General features: G+C 51.8%; 3 protein-coding genes across 3 annotated transcripts; 1 reads left to right on the top strand and 2 right to left on the bottom strand.

Annotated features, from left to right (window-relative positions):
• Positions 1-182: 182 nt before the first annotated feature.
• Positions 183-1,452, top strand: NEUTE1DRAFT_110851 (uncharacterized protein; the record flags this gene model as incomplete). The annotated part of the gene is made up of 2 exons (XM_009853625.1): positions 183-328; positions 411-1,452. 2 exons carry the CDS (start codon positions 183-185, stop codon positions 1,450-1,452), a joined length of 1,188 nt encoding a protein of 395 aa, XP_009851927.1.
• Positions 1,453-1,524: 72 nt separating this feature from the next.
• Positions 1,525-4,079, bottom strand: NEUTE1DRAFT_122874 (uncharacterized protein; the record flags this gene model as incomplete). Its single annotated transcript, XM_009853624.1, has 5 exons — positions 1,525-2,068; positions 2,144-2,678; positions 2,748-2,999; positions 3,056-3,658; positions 3,877-4,079. 5 exons carry the CDS (start codon positions 4,077-4,079, stop codon positions 1,736-1,738), a joined length of 1,926 nt encoding a protein of 641 aa, XP_009851926.1.
• A 3,210-nt stretch (positions 4,080-7,289) lies between these two features.
• NEUTE1DRAFT_130314 (uncharacterized protein) lies at positions 7,290-10,673 on the bottom strand (the record flags this gene model as incomplete). The annotated part of the gene is made up of 2 exons (XM_009853623.1): positions 7,290-10,078; positions 10,142-10,673. 2 exons carry the CDS (start codon positions 10,313-10,315, stop codon positions 7,862-7,864), a joined length of 2,391 nt encoding a protein of 796 aa, XP_009851925.1.
• Positions 10,674-20,521: the final 9,848 nt, after the last annotated feature.

Below are 20,521 nucleotides of genomic sequence, written 5' to 3'. Positions count from 1 at the left end.
GACTGAACTACTTTGACTCTTACACTTCAGATAACACTCCTACGTAGTCTTCTTCTTCTTCTTTTTCATTTATCGATACTTCAATTCAGAATCAATTTGCTTCAGACTCTTTCTCCATGACATAACATCGCGGGGTCGAACTGGAGCTCAACTACACCTCAACACCTCCACACTCTTTCACGATGTTGGACCCAAATCAGAAAGCCGTCGTCATCGGAATAAGCGGATGTTCCTCGAGTGGCAAGACGACATTGGCTCGACTTCTCCGCGATATCTTTCCCAATACCTTTATCCTACACGAAGATGATTTCTACAAGCCCGAGTCCGAGTAAGCTCCCTCTCCTCCTCTTAATCTCATCTCACTCGAGAAATAGTCTCTAACCACCGATATATGTGTCTCAAATGAAAAGAATTCCTATGAAAGATGGCCTCACAAACTGGGACTGTCCCGAAGCCCTCTCGATCCCCGACATGACGGCGGCCCTCGAGCACATCCGCGCCACGGGCGAGTTACCAGTTAGTAGTACCATGAATCTTACCAGACCCTTTCTTTCCCGGAGACACACCCACGGTAGTAGTACTACTAGTAGTAGTTATTACCCTCCATCGTCATCATCAGCAGCCAACAAAGCGCCGCCCAAACAAAAAACGGGGCCTGGTAAGACCATCACCACTGCCAAGTCAAAGTCGCTAAGCAACAGTCCGAAACAGCCCACCCTCGACTCCAAAGAAGACCTCAACTCGGTCGGCCCTTGCCCCATCACCACGGACTTCATCAACAAAATCAAAGCCCGCGTGGCCGACTGGCTGCAACCTTCTTCCCCCGGCCATCGCGTTCTCCACTTATCCTCTCAACAACAACAACCCCTCAAAATCTGCATCATAGACGGTTTCCTCCTCTACTCCCCGCCTCCCCTCCTCCCTGCCACTTTACTCTCCCAAATGGACATCAAGCTCTTTTTGCTGGTGTCCAAAGCCAAAGCCCTACAGCGCCGCGAGGCAAGAGATGGGTACGTAACCCTCGAAGGATTCTGGAAAGACCCGCCGGGCTACGTGGAGAAGATTGTTTGGCCTGAGTACGTGCGGGCGCATGAGTGGATGTTTGAGGGAGGGGATGTGGAGGGGGGCAAGGTGAAGGCGGAGGAGGTGAGCAAGAGGTTGGGAGTTTTGGTTAACCAGAAGGAAGGTGAAACCAAAATGGACAGGGACTTTGGAGAGACGTTGGAGTGGGCGGTGGAGAGTATCATGAGGGAGTTGGAGAAGTTGGTTCTGGGGCACGAGGATAAGAAGGAGGGAGGGCAGAAGGATGGGGAGAAGGAAAAGGAGGAAGAGGCGATTGCGCTGAATAGTTTTGCGATGAAGAAGAAGTGGGCGGCGGCGCAGAGGGAGAGGAACGCGCGGGAGTTGTTGATTAAGGAGGCGCAGGAACAGCAACAGCAGCAGAAGGAATGATTAGAGAACCAGTAGCAATGCACTTATCGTTGAGATGAAGGCTGTTGATGGGGACCTTCTACGAAGGCATTCACTCTCTCATCCGTCAAACATTGTTGCCAGTATGTACGATATGCACATATATGTCATCCATGAAATGTCCCCTGGTAGGACCAGCATGACCCAAGTTCTTCTCCTCCGCAAACACTCCCTTTGTCTGACCTCCTTTCTTTCCATACCAGAAAGCGACTGACCAGTCATCCATCCGCCATGGCCTCCACTCAAACAATCATCTCCATCCCACCTAATAAAACTCGGCATCAACCCTCCCATACCTAACCCCATCAACCTTGAGTTCAAACCCCAAGCCCGCACTATCAACAATCATCTCGAGCGTAAAGTCAAGGTTATCAAACTCCACCCCTTTTGTCGTCGTGAGTCTAGTAAACAGGCTCCTCGGGACAGCAGACAAGTCCGTCGTCAGCGTGCACACCTTGATCAAGTCGCGCGTGTACGACTTGGGCGGCTCGTCTGCCTCGCACGCGATTAGGTCGTCAGTCACCACGAGCGACTGGCCGGGCCGGAAGTTGCGCGTATAGTGGAAGGCTATGGGGTTTTGGGGGGATATGGTTTCGCCCTGAATTTTTGTTTGTTATGGTCAGTAGTCGTTAGGGAAAGAAAAACTGAAATAGTTAAAGGAGACAAAACGCACCTTGGCAATATGCCACTGCATCCGATCACTAACCATCCACCTCTCCCACAACGGACTCCAATACCGCTCCGTAACGCTGTGTTTCTCCTCATCATACACCGTCGCGTACGACGTCCCGTAGTGCATCCGCGCCTTGCGTGAGATGACCATGTTACCCTCTAGCCCGCGCAGGACCGCGCCGCGCACCACGGCTGTCCAGGCATACACGGGCTGCATCACCTCGATCGAGTTACTACCCAAAGCCGCGGCCAGCGTGCTTTGCTGTGTGGGCGTTGGCGTGTAGGGCGGAGGGGCCGCCGTGCTGGTAAAGTGCTTCTTGAGCGTGCGGTAGAGGTAGTCGCTCTGGCCAAAGCCGCCAACCAGAATGATGCCCGAGACGGTCTGGCCCTTGGCGCGCAGATTGTCGACTTGCCCCTGGACGAGGTCACAGACCTCCTTGACGACGGGGTCGAAGATGTCTTTGACTTGGGCCGCGGTCATCATGAGGAAACCACAGTCGAGACCGATTTCTTCGTCGTCGGGGAGACCGGGGAATCTGTGGGTCAGTCTTGTCAATATCGGACTTCTCACTCCAGGGCGGACTAAATCTGTCGGGGAAACTTACGGGACATTGATCTCCTGATGCTCATCTTCGTTAAAGTTGCGCTTAACGAACTCCTCAAAGTACTTGAGCGCCATCTGCCACGACTTGCCCTTCTTGGTCTTCACCTCCTCGAACCGACTAGCCCCCAACCGGTTCTTGACGTGCTCCTCAAACCTGTAGTTGAGGAAAGCACTTCCGCAAAGCCCACCTGTGCCGACAGCAGACTCCTCGACTCTGATCGGCCCTAGTGAAACGATCTTGTATGCGATCAAACTAGAGGCTGGTCAGTATCCTCCATCCATTTAAAGTCAAGCTCAGGAGTAACCCACTCAACAGTACCACCACCGCCATCACAGACAATAAAGTTATCTCCAATCTTCAGATGATTAGGCTGTATAGCTTTCAAAGTATACACTGCCGCCGCCTCCGGCTCACTAATCATCTGGATCTGCGACTGGGCGCCCATCCCGGCCCTCTCCGCCGCTTGGAGGGTCGCGTTCTTGGCCGCATCCGACCACACAGCCGGGCACGTCAGAACAAAGTCGACTTTTGTCGACGCCATGAACGACTCGCCATAACGCCGCGTTAGTGTGTCCATGGTGTGCTTGTAGATCTGCGTAAGGTAGTCGCTCACGGCGTCAACCACCGTCTTCCTGTTGTTCTTCAGCTGCGTGGCTGTCTCCTTGGGGTTCACGTAGAAGGGCAGCTTCTGGGACCGGTCGAGGAAGAGCTTGACACAGCGTATCCGCGACTCTTCCGGTCGGAACTGGAAGCCCCATTTCACGGTTGGCGCGGTGCCTGGCGGCGCATTGGGCGGGACAGCCGCATAGGAAAGCTCGGTAGGGACCTTGTCGGACGTGATGCCGTTCCCGCCCGGCCAGGTCTTGATAATCTCTACATCATCTGGCGTTCCTGTATATACGGCGGCAACACTAATGGACTAGGTGTTAGTTTGGTTTGGTTTTGGTCTCTCGGAGCTTAGGCAAAGAGGGAAAATGGGACGCAGGCAACGAAAGCTATATCCTTGGTCAACATTTTGTTGGGACCGCCCCCAAGTCACACAGATGTTGCTGCGTAACGGTTTCTGCAGCTGCCCGCTGGCAAAGTCCGGTTAAGCGATGAGTAAGAAACAAAAAAACAATGGACGTACCCAGAGAAAGTAGTGCCAAAGTCAACGCCAACAATCAGCCGATCACTGATGGGAGCCAACTCCTTTGTCCGCTGCCTCACCGGGCCATTGATAGCCTCGGTTGAAGCCGGGGAACTATAGCTGTTTGTAAAGTAATTCCTACTATCTCTGTTTCTCTGACGTGTTGGAGAGGTCGGCGGGAGTATGGGCAGATTAAAGCTCATGGTGACGACGTTCTGCCTCTACCCCTATCCCTAACTCTCAGCGTAAAGTTCGTATTATATGATCGTACTTTGTTCTACTCGTTTGCTTCTGGTGTGCGACGTTGGGTCCTGAACCTCCGCTATCAACTTGCAAAGTGCAAACCCACACAGCCTTCAGACAACGGCGTAGAGAGACTCTGAGCCAGTCCGAGCAAAGGAGAAGGAGAATCTGCCCACTCGTACCAAGAAGCGTGGGGGCTATGTTGACGACTTGTTGGAACTCGATTCGCAAGCGCAAAAGAACCTCGGACGTAAGTCTCTCCGCACACAACTCTTCAACGCTCCAACTCCAACAAAGAAAGGAAGGGCGTAGTATACGGTATGGTGACACAAAATGCAAGGGTGACAGCCGCTCGACTTTCAAAGCGCAAACCCGGAGAGTGGGAAGATCCAACCAACCCAGGTGAGTGGAACGGGAAAGATAGGCAAGAAGATAATGATTGCCCGAATCACCGAGATTTGAGCAAAAGAAACAAAAGTCAAAGATGATGATGGAAGGGAACAAGGGCGCAGCAACAGCCCTAAACTCAAAATCCCACAATTGAGTTCCAGTTCCCTGAATGTTTCCACACCTTCGCCTCGCACCACTGCTGCAAGGTTCTCGAGGCACTGCTGTGTTTAGCCCGCAGCCGAACCAACTGAAATAGGGCCGTGACGGGGATGCTTGGCGGGGCGGGCTGAGCCTCTTTTCACAGGGCGGAACGGGGGATGCTTTTCGAGAAGACTCTTGAGAGGAGTGGTCCCCGAATTCGAGAACGTGACTGATTTGCTTCCCGCACTTCTTCTTTCCGCGCGCGCGCGCTCCAATGACGTGGAGTCTCTCTTCCTCCCTTGCTTCTTCTTCTTCTTCTTCTTCACCGTTGCCGTTGCCGTCAAACTGTCAGGACCCGTCCGAAGCAGGGAGATCTGTTGAGCCACGCAGCGGGATGACGTACGGTACAGCGCTTTTCCTCTTCAATTGAACAATACCGTCCAGTCGTCGATCAGAACTGCTGTGTTGCAGTGCCCAAAAATATGGACGTGGGGTCAAGAATGTCGAATGATGGTGTTTTGTGTGGTTGCGGTGTCGACGAACTTTCTTGGCTCGTAAAAGCTGCTGCCTGCCTAGATATTCTTGGTGTCACCCAAGAATGGTCCAGTCCTGTACCTAGGTAGGCGGTTGCGTGGTGAAATCAGCCAGATCGATGTATGATGTGTCTGGCTGCTGATGAATGGCTTCAATCTGTGGCCGCAATGTACGGACGTACAATCATGCAATGAAGGCGTGGTGGTCTGCTGAGTGCTGACAATCCTGGCTTGACAGTGGATGTGAGGCCCCGTAAAACCGTTCGGCGATATGGGCGATAGGGCGGGACGGGAGATGCAGCCTCACAGTGGGGGATGACAGGGGTCACATCCATTTGGAATCAAATCCTCCTCCTCACCTTGCTTCGTCTTGGGCGCTTGGCTATGCTAGCAAACATAACCAACAGCAACAAGACATGGCTTCAAATTTGAGTAACCGGCGAAATGCCACGATACTGCGAAGGAAGAGTGAGGTGGGCCTGATTGAAGCGTCTACGACGTTGCCGAGAGCAGGACTGCGTCAGCTGTGTGCGCGTCCATCTCGTAGACTGGATGCATTAACCGGGCAGCAGATGATTTGGGATTCAACAGACTCGACTCGGTATCTTTCGTGGTCGCACTCGAGAGAAAGAACGGAGCACATACATACCTCTATAGGTACCTACCTTAACGGGTACGTCGTCTTCACACTTACTCTCGACGTCTTCAATTCAACGCCTCAGCAGCTCACTCAGCTTAACAGATGACCGTAACACAAAGACATGGTCTCACCTCCTTTTTCCATCAAATCCACATCCGGCAGCAAAACCCATAAATCACCAAATGTTCATCAACCAAGCAAGCAAGTTGTGGTGGATAGGTAGGTAGGTAGGTAGGCTCTCCATCATTCACTGTCAGATTGCTTGCATCAATGTCTCGGAACTTCCGAGGAGTCTCAGTTCAGATAGACATCTGTACGTTGAGTTGCAGGCTGTCTCTGATCTGTCTCATCCCCTTCTTCATGGTAAAGAAGGGCCACGCACCCCCCTCCCCCCCCCCATGTCGGTTATCGGCAAGCAGACCAACAGCACGGTACAGAAAGGGGTAAGGGAGCAGTTTACGGGGAGCGGCACGGAGCAAGCGCGGGGATAAGAAAAAAGAAAAACAAGTACAGCACGGTGAAAGCATGGTGAAAGGATGTGGGCGCATTATGCATACTGTACAGACATGTGGACGTTATGCGGATGCGGATACATGTCGGTGTGAGTTATCCGTCCCAGTGGAAAGGTATTTCAGAGAAGGGGACGAGGAAAAAAGAAAGAAGAAGCCTAGGAAAAACATTCGAGAATAGAAGGATATAGAAACCACCAAAAAGAAAGTGCAAAAAAGAAGTTTTAATGGTCATCGTGCGACGTGGGCCTGATTCGAACAGACGCTCCCGAAGGAACAAGATTTCTAGTCTTGCGCATTAGACCACTCTGCCACCACGCCGAATGGTTGTTATTGGATGAAGTAACATAGCAGAACTAGAGCTTAGATAGGCACGTGCGTTCATAAGTGTCCACTTCGAACGAACAATGTCACACGGAACGGAAGGACAATATGTTGACGGAAGTTGTGAAAACGAGTAAAAGTTAAGGGCCTGGGCGCATATTTATATAGACAAGATAACCAATAATTTAAAAATAAGACTGACATAGGAAACATCTTTCTGCTCCTCTCCTTCTTCCTATCTTCCCAATGACTAGAAACCCAAACAACGCGCACTACATCAACCAAAGCCCTCCTGTGCATCATGCTCTCCAGCCCCGTCATCCTCCTCCTCTTCCTCCTCCCATCAGCACTTTGATCGTTCCTCACGATTCCCATTCTCTTCTGGCAGATGTGTTGACTGAGAGGGACCAGCTGCCATGAAAATGTCTTACTTTGTCTTCCATCGCGCAAACGACCGATTATTTGTCCGACCAGAAACGCGCTCCACAGCTCCACCTGTAGTCCCAAACGCATATATAACTTAAGACAGCTCCAAATCTCTATAAACGGTTGTTAGGAGGGGGTATTTCCAATGACAAAGACAAGGAAGACAGAAATCGATGTGGGCACACAAAATAGAACCATGTTGATATATGCGCAGAAAGGTGGTATTAAAAGGCCCAATATAGGTTTTGAGATTTGTAAGGCCGACGACACACACACGCCAGACTTTTTTCTTCCTCCAGGAGGGGTATTCGACACAAAGATTAGAAACAGATAGATGTCCATTCAACAACCACCACATAGTTTTTGTTGTGTAGAAAGAACCAGCTTCTGCTACAAGATCCCCATATATGTGTGCATGTGCGTGCGAGAGATATGTAAGATGCATGCAGAAGCAGCGAAAGAAAAAAAACAAACGTGGGGGGGTATGAAGATGAAAAATGAAACAAGAAAAAGAGGAGCAAAAAGTGAGACCAGCAACTGCAATCTCAAAGCAGTAGCCCGTCTCCTCCTGAGGGGGAACATAGGGAAGACCCAAAACAAAGCCCAGATACCGATAAGAACATGGTAATGATGCCATGCCGAAAGAACACCCAGAACACCATTCCACGTAAACACCACCCAAAAAGGAAACCCACTCATTTTCTTTTCCCAAGATCCGCAAAAAACTGCCCGCGCCCACCGTCAATACAAAATACGTCGAAAGAAGGAACTGTATCTAGCTAGATACGGCTCCCTGCCGCCCAGATACTGGCTGATGCCGACGCTGCCCAGTCGCCCTCATCATTGTAGGGAGGCGTGGGCCACTTGTATTCTGACGACCTTTTCTTTGGTTCCAGGGATTGGGGAGTCAGAGCTTCTTTCCCGTGATCAGCAAAGAAGATGTTTTGGCCGCTGGCTGACGGTGATGGGGTTGGGTAAGGGTTCATGAGCCCTAGATTACTGGCCGATTGTCTGAGATGTTTTGTATCCTTCTCGAGACGCTTGATAGCCTTCCGGGTTGATGTGAGGGCCTCGTCAAGTAGTTCGTCCTCTTCATCGGGGGCATCATATTGATTTACACCCTGAGCAGCTTGTTGCCTCCGCGTCCTGCTTGAAACTGGCCCGGATCCCCGAGCACCCATCAACGGGTTATCTACCGACCTTGGTGTATGATGCGGCAGCGAATGGTGTCTCTTGAGTGTACTGTGTTGGGGCGCTCGGTGCGCTGGTGGCATCGGTGGAACTTCGGCAACGGGTTGGGGATCTCTCAGCGTCTTTTCGAGAGATTCGAGCGTATCTTTGGGGACGGGGGCCGGTGGCGGGCTGTCGATGACCATGGAAGATCTGTTACTTCCCCAAGGTCCACAGCCTACGCCGTGAGGTTGGGTTTCGACGTCGTCATAAGCGGGAGACATTGGTGTCTGGTGCCTTCCGGAGAACCTTCTCGCTCGCTTCCTGAGGTGCGAAAAGAAGCTCTCCTTCGTCCCGCTCGTGGGCGAGGCAAGACCAGTTTGTCCATTTAGCGCTCGTTCGGCCTGCTGGCGATGGATCTCGGCATAGTGATTTGTGGCAGATGCGACGGATAGCTGACGGCCAATCTTCTTCGTGGCCTTGTTTTCGTCGGCGGCACTCCTTTGCGTTCCATTTACGTAAGCATCGTTGTATGAAGGTGTTCTGCTGCTTGCCTGTGCGGTCACTGCGTCAGACAAGGGTGTGATTGGGCGGATGGTGGGAAGAATCGGCATGGGAGCGGCATTCGATGGACCGTTATTCCACGTTGTCCTCTTGCTAACAGCTGGCCTGGGCTTCGGGGAGGGAACTTCCGGTGCAACCTGCACGGGTGATGGACGGGGAGCAATGTTCACCTTTGCATTTTCTTGCGTCGTCGACACAGTAGCGACCTCGGTGCTGCTCTCAGAACGACCGATCAGGGATTTCCTGAACCACGATGGTTTCGAAGACGTAGGCGTGGACGTGGCCGAGTCCTTTCCGCGGCTGATATCCGATTGCTTGCGGCCGAGGATCCGGGAAGCGGAGGACTTGGGCCTCAAGGGGTCAACGGCGTCGGTGAAGTAGTCGTGGGCGAGGGCCTGGGTCGACGTCGGTCGGTTCTTGGGGTCCCACATTAAGCACCACGTCACAAAGTGGGCGAGCGAAGCCGGCCACTGGGGGGTTTGGAGGATGGTGTCCATGGAATGCGGCGCCATCTTGGGGAACGAAAAACCTAGCTTCCCAGCAAGCCGGGTACCTTCTCTCCATTCTCCGCCGCCGACGCGGGCTCCGGCCTTGTTGTACCAGTTACCGGGGCTTCCCATAATTTCGCAAACTCTCCACACTTGATCGACCTCATTTCCGCCCGGGAACAACGGCTTCAGCGTAGCGATTTCGACGGCCATGGCTCCGATGGCCCAGATATCAACCGGTGCCGAGTACTCACCAGCCCTGAGGAGGACCTCGGGGGCGCGATACCATCGGGTTGAGACGTAGGTGGTGTACGGGAGTTTCGAATGAGTCTCGCGGGCCAGGCCGAAGTCAGCAATCTTTACCGTATACGTAGGCGGCGTCGGTGGAGGGTTCATCAGCGCGGAATAACGGCGGAACGAGTTCGTGGCGTCCATATGTGAGGATGTCGATACTAGAATGTTTTCGGGCTTGATATCTCTGTGGAAAAAGTGATGCGCGTGAATGTGTTCGAGACCCTTCATAATCTGGAACAAGATGCTCTTCACGCTCGAGTTGTCCAAACACTTGTGGTCCCTGGCCTTCATCAGTTGATAGAGGTTGCCTTCCATATACTCCATGGCAATGTGAAGCTTCTTGGTGAAAGGATCCAGGAATATGTCGAGCGCTGGCACCAGATGGGGATGTGCAGGAAGCGTCCGCAAGAAGACTACTTCCCTGAGTTCCATGCACGGTCCTACCGACTCGAATGTTTTCTTCATTGTCTTAATGGCAATCTGTTGAGCACACAAGGGTTAGACTGAACCCGAGGTCATGGCAGAAGTATCCAGGTAACTTACGACAGTACCGCGGCGGGCAACGGTGGCACCTGCACTCCGGACTCTGGCCAACACCACACTTCCAAAACTTCCATCGCCAATCTCCTTGAGCACCTCAAACCTATCCTCAAGAGCCTGTCCTGAACCGATTCCATGGGAAGACCCTTGAGGGGTCAGTGTGTGTACGACGGTCATGGTGCCGAGTCACACAAAGATCGCAGGCGGACTTAATCGGAAAGACTGGCCAGTGTATCGATGTCTGCAACAACTTGCTGTTGTATAATTCTGATTTCCGTAGCAACGACGGACGGCAGAACTGAGTTGATGCCGAGAAACGAGGGGGGCTCTCCTGAAGAGCTGCGCACAATTACCGGGGCATTCAAGAAACCCAAATTGTTCTGTTGTTGTAAGATCGAAATCGCTTTCGTGTCTGTATGAGTGTAGTTCTGCGCTGTACCAACGTTTTAATCGGGCGAATGTGTATGTAGCGTCGAGCGATTGATGTTGCTGCTGCTGATAGATGCAAGTCGACAGTGCTGACTCTTCCTTTTTTTCTCTTTTCCTCGCCGGTGTTTAGGATAGTGGTATGGAACCGTGAAGGAGCGAATCGGTTATGGTGAACCAAGCTGAGTAAAAGGAAAATTGTAAATGAATGGACGAGTATTGTTCCTCGAGAAATGAGCGACGTGAAAATGATGCTATGTATGATGAAGAAGAAAATGAATGGGGAAACTGGTGGAAAAGCAGGCCACCCACCAAGACGGGAGTGCGCCTGGAAAGTCGAGGAGGTAGGGGCCCGGCGATGATGGAGACCCAGTTTGGCACCAAGCCAGCCTATGCTGCCCGTGAGCTGGTGCTGGGCTGGTGCTGGTGGGTGCTGGTGGGAATTGCACGAGGCGAGGGCCCAGGATCTTGTTCGGGGTGTGCGGGTCGTCGCGGGTCGAGGGGATGGAGCCTTTCGTCTGAACGATCGGATCCCAGGAAAGGAGCTCCGCAAACCGTATTTGCAATACGTACGCCCGCTCTAGCGCGATCCGACGCAATGGATTGCTATCGATCAGCCCGAGGTTGCGTGGTTCTGGGTGGAAAGCCCCTGTTTTCGTGAGGTTGTTGCGACGATGGGAGAGAGTTTGAAGCGAAGCTGGGGGATTTCCAGTCCCAAACTGAAGTCCAGCCGGGACAGGAGTGGAGAGGGAGTGGGCGTGATTCGAATCCAGAGATGAGACGGTCCTGTACAGGTGAAGCTGTTAGCTCTGACAGGTGTCGACACAGCGAGTGTAGAGGTGCCCGGTAGCCAGAGGTGGTAGTGTAAGAGGTACGGTATTGATGGATGTCTGTATGCCCGTACCTCGACTGAAACTCAGCTGTATTGACGGTCGCCAGACAGTGCAAATGCGCTGTGTCGGGCCAGCTAACAAAGATACCGGTGGAGACAGGGCTCTACATGCGGGCTGCGAGGTAGACTTTGATAAGCTGCCTGTACCTGCGAGCGTACTGCGTAATCTCGAAATCGAAATGGGGGATGGCCAGGGTCTGTGTGGCAGCAGGGCCCTGGCAGCGAGCAGGTCGGTACCTTTTTCGCCTGCACTTAACTGCTCGGTTTGATCTCCCACTTCAGTCCAGGGCCAGGCACGGCGAGATGCCTAGCTCAAAGCACAGGTCAGCTTATGATGTATTTAGTGTAGATGTAGTGTAATCCAAAGGTCAGCCTCTCTTGTTCGCTGTTGCGTTGCCTGGTTGCGTCTGTCTCACGTTCTGCTTGTCCCCAATGCCCAGGGCCCATAGGGATATGGTGTTTCGGTACGGTGATTGATGGACGGTGGCGGCGACGGCCCTTCCGCGGCACCGGGTACCCTTGACTGTGCTGTGGCACACAGTAGAATTGGACTGAGGGACCTGAACTGCCCACTGGCTTCATGTTCTCGTCGCAGAACCGCCTTGGTAAGAAAGCTAAGCGTTACACGGTCGACAGGGTTCGTGAGGGGTGCGGACTGGTAGGAGACAACGCCGTAGTGTAGTAATCAAGTGGCACATAGCCGTATTGTATGCTACGTATAGAAACCGGCAGGGAGCGGACGACGATGGGTGGACTAGGCAAATCCGACCTTGGTAATGCTCATGCGCGCTAGCACGGCGATAATTTGGCGTGAAAGATTGCCTGGTGCGGACGCCGTTCGGTGGTCGAGATTGGGGGTGTACAATTGAGATTGGAGGTGAAAATGGCCCCAAAAGTGGATGGAGCTTTCCTACCTTCCTTACCTAGCATGAAGCGATGGGGCCAGGGTGCAGTGGGCTTCGAGAAGACCATAGGAGGGGAACCCCAATCTCGCTAGTGATATGGAGGGGTGGTGCTCTTCTTGACGGCAATTTGAGGGTTCCATCCAACCTAGGTAGTCTGGGCCCCAACACACCACCATCACGGAGGGGGAAGACCCAGCACTGCAATAGTGGAATCTGCCAAAGAACAGGGACGGCGAGGGTGTCAAAAGTGTAGATGGAGTTGAAAAGGAAGCAGAGGCGAACAAAGAGACAAGGCTGTACACGATGTGCACTAATACTACGCATATAAGCCGTGAGGCATCTCTTTTCCCGCTCGGTAGCGGATGTAATGCGAGAGTCAAGAATAGACTGACGAATCAATGCTACAGGACAAACAATGTGAGCTCACTGCTCGGACAACCAAACGGAAGGAGGAAGGAATGACAAATGACGGAGCATTTTTGGGGTCCAGTTCGTCCTCTTTGATAGCAGAGAGCGAGGTGAGTTCGGCAATACTTGGTGTACGTCCGGTGACTGGCGACTTCTGCCTTGACTGCTCGGGCATCAATCATTTTCGCGACTATTCTCAGCAACCTCAATCACGGCTTCTCAGCTCCGCCTTGTGTCTGGCGACGACACGAGAACACCTCTTTGCATCGTCCTTTGCTCTGAAATCCGGTTATATCTAGTACAGGCAGGATTCAACGTACATGATGCAGGATCGAAGGGAAGCTTCTGCCGGTGCCGCATAAGCTGTGCGCAGTGATATAAAAAAAGTGGGCTGTTAGAGAAATAGCTGTAGAAACACACAGTCCACTATCTACTGCGGCGTACCTTGCACGCCCGGGTAGCACTTTCACCTGCATGTGCAGTTGGAGGTGGTTCCTTTTTTCAAGTGAGAACAAGCTCTGCATACCTCTAGGTACCTCTATGAACGAATCCACGAACTCAGGAGAGGTCACTGTGATGGTATTGGAGGACTCAAGTGTGATCCCATCATATGCTCTTTGTACTATTGAGCCTTGAAGAGATATCGCCGGAGCTCTACAGTGGCTGGGACTGCCGGGCTCGCCAGGAATCGCAGACCACAAGACTACATTGGCCAAGACCTAACTTAATGACGAACCCCTACCGTCCCCCCCTCCCCTGCGATCGGACGGATTGTCGCAGGGCAGCTCTTTTCTGATCAGACTGAAACAGCATGCACTATTTTACGCCAAATGCTTTAACCAGTCCTTGTGGTCTTTTGACCTCGTGGCTTTGAAGAGGGCTAGGGGGCCCCTCTTGTGGAGAGGGGACTGGACAAATTTGTTAGCACTTGGTTGATCACATACTGGGTGCATCAACACTCGCTGGAACCTCGTCATGCCAAAGAAAAGGCAATTTCCCCATTACTGGGTGGCCCGATCTCTTGATATGAATGGCGAGGGTATAATATATAGGTGGGTATCTGAGCTTTCTGAAGCCCAGTCTGTGTCAGGTCGCGCTGTCCGTGATCTCGAAACAGTAGCGGGAATGAAGTTGGAACGCAGAACCGCGTCCTGTCGCATCGGGGGGAGATATATATCGCTACGCCGGTCCAATAGAGGGGTGCTGTTATACATAGGAAGTCTTCCCATTTTTTTTTCGGATGGGCGCGCATGCGGCATCGCATGAACCAGCAAGCCTCCTTCGCTCCGAATTCCCAAAGGCCGCCCGTCTTCCGGTTCCAATCTTTTGCGGTGGATTGGGCCCAGAAACCTAGACATAGTTACCATAGTTCCTTGCCTGTTCAGGAAAAGGACGTCGTCCGTTTCCGTGGACGTCAAGGCCAACTGAAAACCGACCTTGCTCCGAACTCCTGCCGTGCACTAATTATTACTAACCGTACTTGCCTCGTTACCGAAAAGAGGCCTTTCACGATGTTACCTTCCAATTTGCCAATCCACATCCACTGGCATGGAAGTCAAAATCCTCCAGGAAGAAACCGAAGAACCGAAGAAAACCAACTTCGGAAATCTTTCTAGAATACCGTCACGTTGCCATCATGATCTCTCGAACCCACTGCTTGGGAATTGCCGTTGGAACCTCTCAAAGACCCACTGGGAGGTCAAGATGTAGAACCGGACGGGAACATTGAAGACCACCTGAAGGGGAAGTCTGCTGTATCACGATATCGGAACATAAAGCTTCCCCGCTCGATATATCGCTCTCTGGCGCCGCAGCCGCAGCCTTCTTCTTCTAGCTCTCATCCTTCGACCAGTTGGGATTTTGTATCCCATGCTTCAGCCCAGCTCGTTCCCTCTTTTGTCCACGGGCAGCTCGCCATGGCCAAAGTTGGTGCACTCCAACGCATGCCCACCCCGACCTGTAGACAGATGCGCAGGCACGCTTTCCTCTTTGAGATGTTTCACTGCACTATTCCCACCTTTTGTCCAGCATTGCACTGCCGTTTGGTTTTGGCGTCCAAAGCATCGCAGGCTGTGTTCATGAGACCAGCGAGTGATTCGCTAAAAAGATGGCCGTGGTGAAAGTCGTTGGAACTCGGGGCACATCCGCTTTCAGATCCTATTGGCCAATGTGATTACAAGAGTTCCACCCCACGTACAGAGAACTTTTAGCGTTATCGGTACAGGCTGCTGATGCACACATTTGCACACCAGATTGGCAGCGAGTGAGATTGCACCCAAAGTACTGAGAACCTAGACGAACTCGGAGTGCCAATTTTTAGCTTCCATTGGCGGGACCTTCACATCTCTCCACTTCATTTCCAGTTCTCTCCAACCTGGAACCGCTCGTCCTGCTCCAAATTCCCACTTTGCTTGGCCCTGACAATCCCTCTCGCTCGTCGTGTTCCAGTTGCGCAGATTGGACGATCGAGTCATTCAAGAACTGGTCGAGCAAAGTCGTCGTGCCTTTGCTTCGCTGTCAAAATCGCATCAAGCAATGACGTTCATCAGCTCCCTCAGCCTTCTCATAGGTCGAACCTCACGGGATTGCTGACAGCCGGGGATAAGCTCGGTAAGGTAATGACAGAGGCGTCATAGGCTTTTCCACCACCAAGAAGATATGTCCACCCCACTTCAATCCGATGGCCGCTCCAATCAACATATATATGTCGATACTCAGCCTTCGCCAACCAGCTCCCGCACTGAAAGCCTTCCCATTTCTGGATCATCAAATCAACAAGCAGGGCCATTTCACACGGTTACCGGTTCCCATTCTCCCAGGTGCTGAACAGCGGCTCGGAAATTCTGGGGAACAGCCGAGGGTCAAAATAGAACCAACAGTTGATGAACCTTTTCATCCGCTCAATCTCAAGGGCCCGGTGTCTTGCAGATCTCATTACTCTGGACCCGTGTTTGCCTCTTGTGCCTGGGAGCCTGGCTCCTGGCACCGCACCCACGCTTCCACGGCGGCCTTGTAATCCGGCCAAAGATTCCAGCGACCATGCCTCGTCCACGGTGCTACACCTAAAATATCAACGATACACCCATCCCTCCAGCTTGAGGAGCGAATTATTACCCAGCCACTGGGTACGAGATACATATCATAATCATCTGGTGCCTGGCTGTAGTTTGTGCTCACGCCACTTAACCCATCGCTGCCCCGTTTCATCATGAGCATCAAACCGACTTGCTTGATCGCCAGAACTACACTACATGTCATCGTTTCTGATTTCTTCAACCAAGCCGAAGTTCTTGCTTCGCTACCACACCTGAGCAGAGGATGTACATCTCTTGCCACAGATTCGACAAGTGTATGATGGGCTTGAGGGTGAAATCGCAGCCCAGCTCGCCCAGTGCCGTGGGGACATTTCAATGGACGATCTGTCGAGCTACAGGGGGGTCACACAGCAGGATAACCTTTCAGCACACAGCCAATACTACGTCTAGTGTAGTGTATACCAAATTGCGATAATGGTCCGTGTAAACCTGGACATCACCACATGGTTATCTCTGCATTTCAAGCATCAGCAAAGATGAGCGCAGGGGCTGAGTCGTTGCCACAGGCTGGTATCACAGATTCGCAGTAACATGGCCGTACATCAGCATTTCGACAAGGGGAAAAGCAAAAACTACGATGATCTATAAAGTTTTCCGCCCCAGCCGGGTCTTCCGCGACTGCGCAGTTTCTACATTCTCCCCACCCAGCCATTGCGCATGCCGCGAAATTGCCCCAAGGCGCAAAGTGACTGAGGAGGATTGTTGCGCCCCGTACGCGAATCCCTCCGCGGGGGCATCAACCGAGACGACCACGACTAGAACTCAAGTTAAATCTTAAAAATAGACCGAACCCGAGTAAACTATACAACAAACAATTTCCTTGTCGACACCCGACAACCGCTTTGTTAGTGCCTCTAGGTAGAGATGGGTCTTGAAGTCAACACCATACCACTGAAGAACTACACTCACGGCTAACGGTACCATCAGATGTGGAAAGCTTTCCTGATATCAAACACGCTTCTTTCTGGATTCTGTCCCATCCGATGTATCCCTTGAAACCGCAAATCGAAGCGCCATCAGATTGTGGCATATTGTGGTAAATAAGGAAGAAGGATCCATGTGAATATGTATCTCTAGGTAGTGAACGATCACAGTATCGAATGCTACGTCTCCTGGTCATCTTCCCATTTCTTGACAAAACATGAAACGTGGAGGAAATTTATGCGAACCAGGATGGGAACAGGAATTTAGATCTCCTTGCTGCACTATTAAAAGCTCTGGTTGATTATTACCATCTGGCATTGGCTGTCACCTGCCCAGCAGTGATAGTCATATCAGCATGTGATAACTACACCAACAAGAAAAAAATACTGGCATGTGTGAGAAAGTTGATACTATGGTTGTTTCGACATTGGTGTGCCTACCTATGTAAGCCTCGGATGTACGGCCGCCGTCATGTGCTGACGCCGGCTCCCGAGAGTCTTCACATATTTGCACACACACCTAACCCGCCAGTACAGCCCCAAAGCGCTTCTCTATTCTCCGTTGTGAATGACAAGTGAGGGCCAGTGACGTCCGTCTCTTTTTTTTCGCGGGTTTCGAACACATAAGTGGTACGTGTAACATCAAGTGTGAAAGCTGTGACTGTCTGTCACATTATTGTCACGCACACTCAACACAAGAAGCGCTCCCCCATCACTCAGTGTCGCTCGCAGTTGGACGGACGGACGAGATCGTATTGTGCGCAACAACAACACCTTCCCCTACGCAAAAGTCCCTAGCCGGCTAACAAGAGCCGGAATGGTGAGTATCATCGTCAACTTGTTCTTTTCGAAGCGTTCTTCTCCTTTTTTTCGATTTTTGCACCTTTCAACAAGTTCCCCGCCCCAGCTTTCCTTCCAAAGCCCTCCCGGCGGCTTGCACTAGCTGCATCTGCAGCACCGAGCACTTGCAGGAGTTAGTGCCGTTATGGTTCCACCCCATGAGCGCACGCCATTTGAACGGATCCACTGGGCCCCTATGCGACCTGGCAGCTGGCCAACGGCTGCCATGCATCCAACCCCATGCGAGCTACGCCAGTCGACGGGCAGAGGCAGAGGACGTCTTGGAACGTGACTTGGATGGCTCCCTCTCAGGGGGGGCACTGGGAGGATTGGGATTAGTGACGGGATTGATTGGATTGAATCCGGGACCGCGGCGCCCGGCAGCTTTCCATGAAGAGAAAGAACTGCACGCGACAGACAGACACAGACAGAACACCAACCGACTGACCACGTTCACACTGTTGGACAGGGCTCTGTCAGTCCATTTAAGACCTGCAAAACATCCATCATTTTAAAAAGTGACTGGCATGGGCCGGGGGCCATGGTCGGCGATGATCACGTGAACCACTTTTAACGACAAGGTCAATGACAAGGGGGCCTGATGGACTGCTCTGATGGAGTTCGTGACCACTGACTAGGTACTGATCCGGACGTTCCTCCTCTTCTTTTACTTTTGGGGTTTCACACTACACTACACTACTCTGCTGTAATGCTAAGCATATTGGTATGCCGACCGGTAAGACACCTTCAAAAAAAGGAGTCTAGACGTTAGGACGTGCAAAACTGAGTGCCGTGGCTCCGGGGCCGTGGATCATGTTTGATGATGAACGAAAGCGATTGACGAGCGAGTTTTCTTGTGGGTGCTGGGTGGTGCGTGCGCTTAAGTAGGATCTCCTCACTCACGTCACAGGGTTAATGCGGGAAAGTTCCGTCCGTTAGTGTAACTAGTAGCTAGCTTCGCCTCTTGTTGATCCGAGGGTCTAGGTTCCGGTTTATACGAGAGTTGCTACGGTGATGAAGAGTCGACAGTTACTGCAGTTTTGTGATGAAGAAAAAAAACAGGATTGTGTTTCTTTGAATCAGACTGAATGGTCGTCAGACGGTGGCAAATTATAAACCCCTAAAGTTGATCAATTTCAGCTATTTGGAGGCTGGGGACTGGGCACCGGTTGGGCATTGGATTATGACATTTATCCTTTGACAGAACAGGTAAAGCTAGTCAAGAAGAGTGAGACATTGATATTGCGGATCATCGCGGGAGAGGCTCTGGACTTCCTCGCCTGGCTACCGGCCCGGCTGGGCGGACGGGTGATACGGAATAGGGTGGAGGTACTAACCTTGTCAACTTTCTCCCTGGCTTGAGAAACAGACCCGGTGCGGTCCCTTTGGACTTGTACGGTAGCCTGAGGTGCTCGGTCGTAGGGGTTGACCTGATCAACCCTCGCGTTTTTCTTCCGAGCCGGTCGTTCGCTTCCGATGCGCCACTCGGGGGTTTACCGAACTGGTCAACATCCCATATTTTGGGCTTTTGGCCGGAAGGGGTAAACTCGGAGTTGTGGAGTCCGTGGTGAAGGCGGGTATCTGATACAGAGGGCTTGATATCTCTCTCAATGGTATATCCCCTATGCATAACGGCTAGTTCGTGACCTGCTCTTTCTTTCACGTCTGATTGTCCTTTCGGAGTGTTGACTCTCCAACATGTCTCACTTGTCCTATCTCTAGTGGGTAGTTGAACGAACTGTCGCTCAAACTCGGTCGTCTTTCTTCTTTGACGCGGTTCTTTTCTCCTGGAAATAACGAGTGTCTTTGACAGCAGATGTCTGTCGTTTTCAGTCTTGGCAGGATAGAGCCCAAGATGTCACTCATTGAAACATCGGCTGATGCCTTCTTGACACTCCTGACTATTCCCTTTCTGTGAAAGCATCTATATCATGCGAAAAGCTAAATAGAATGTCAGACTGAATTTCCGTCTTTTGGTCTCTTTGATTATTTGTACAATGCTGGTCCGTTTGCCTTGGTCTAGAGTTGCAGGTATTAGTTCGGAGCCATTTGCACTCCCTCGAGGAAGGACATGATACTCGACCATCCAATGCACCTATTCTGCAGGAAGTGGAGTGTCTCCGGTAAGCAGACACTCTGCGTTTACTCTCCAGCGTGATTCTGCTGTTCCAAGACGATGAATGAAAGTACACATTGCGTCGATCCTTCACTATTTTCACAGTCTTTATCCGAGATGACATATAGTGGGAGATATGTGTTGGGTCCCAACTGAAGTGATTTCAAGACCGCGAACAACAAGACTTTTAGCTCTCAGCAGAACTGAATGTTGTGATTGATAACAACTTGAGCTTAGAGAAAGGCCAACATGATAATAAATGCTGTCGAGACACGTTGCTCGAGGCCAGTCATGGGATTGGCAATCTGATCATGTAGTTTTGTCAGTCCTCAGTTCCCATCCGCAGTTGCGGTTCTTCCCTCAACTCCAGAGCATGCTTTATCCAGAAAGCCAAGGAAGTCACCTCCAATTGCAAGGAGACTACTGTACCCAGCAGAAACCGGGACTGAATATGCAGGTACGATGGTCCACCGTTCCTTCCTCCCCCATCACCAATCGTGTCTTTCCCACAAAATTCCCACAAGAACCCTCAGCTCATTCAAGTGCAGCTGTGTTTGTAGGTACAGTGGGCAGTCACCTTTTCGCGCCATTTCCAGGTTTCCGTCCCATAACAACAACGAAGTTTATCGTTGTCCTCGTGCCTGCCGCCTCACCAAGCAAACAGATGGGGGTTACTCGAACTTCTATTTTAACCCTTCTCCCCTCAACCTCCTCCTCTCCTCTTCTCTCATTATTATCTTGACCACGAGTCTTAAACGGCCACTGTCGCCGACGTCAG

Source organism: Neurospora tetrasperma (genome assembly GCF_000213175.1).
Source record: "Neurospora tetrasperma FGSC 2508 unplaced genomic scaffold NEUTE1scaffold_4, whole genome shotgun sequence".
NCBI lineage: Eukaryota > Fungi > Ascomycota > Sordariomycetes > Sordariales > Sordariaceae > Neurospora > Neurospora tetrasperma.
This window is presented reverse-complemented; position numbering and strand designations above follow the sequence as displayed.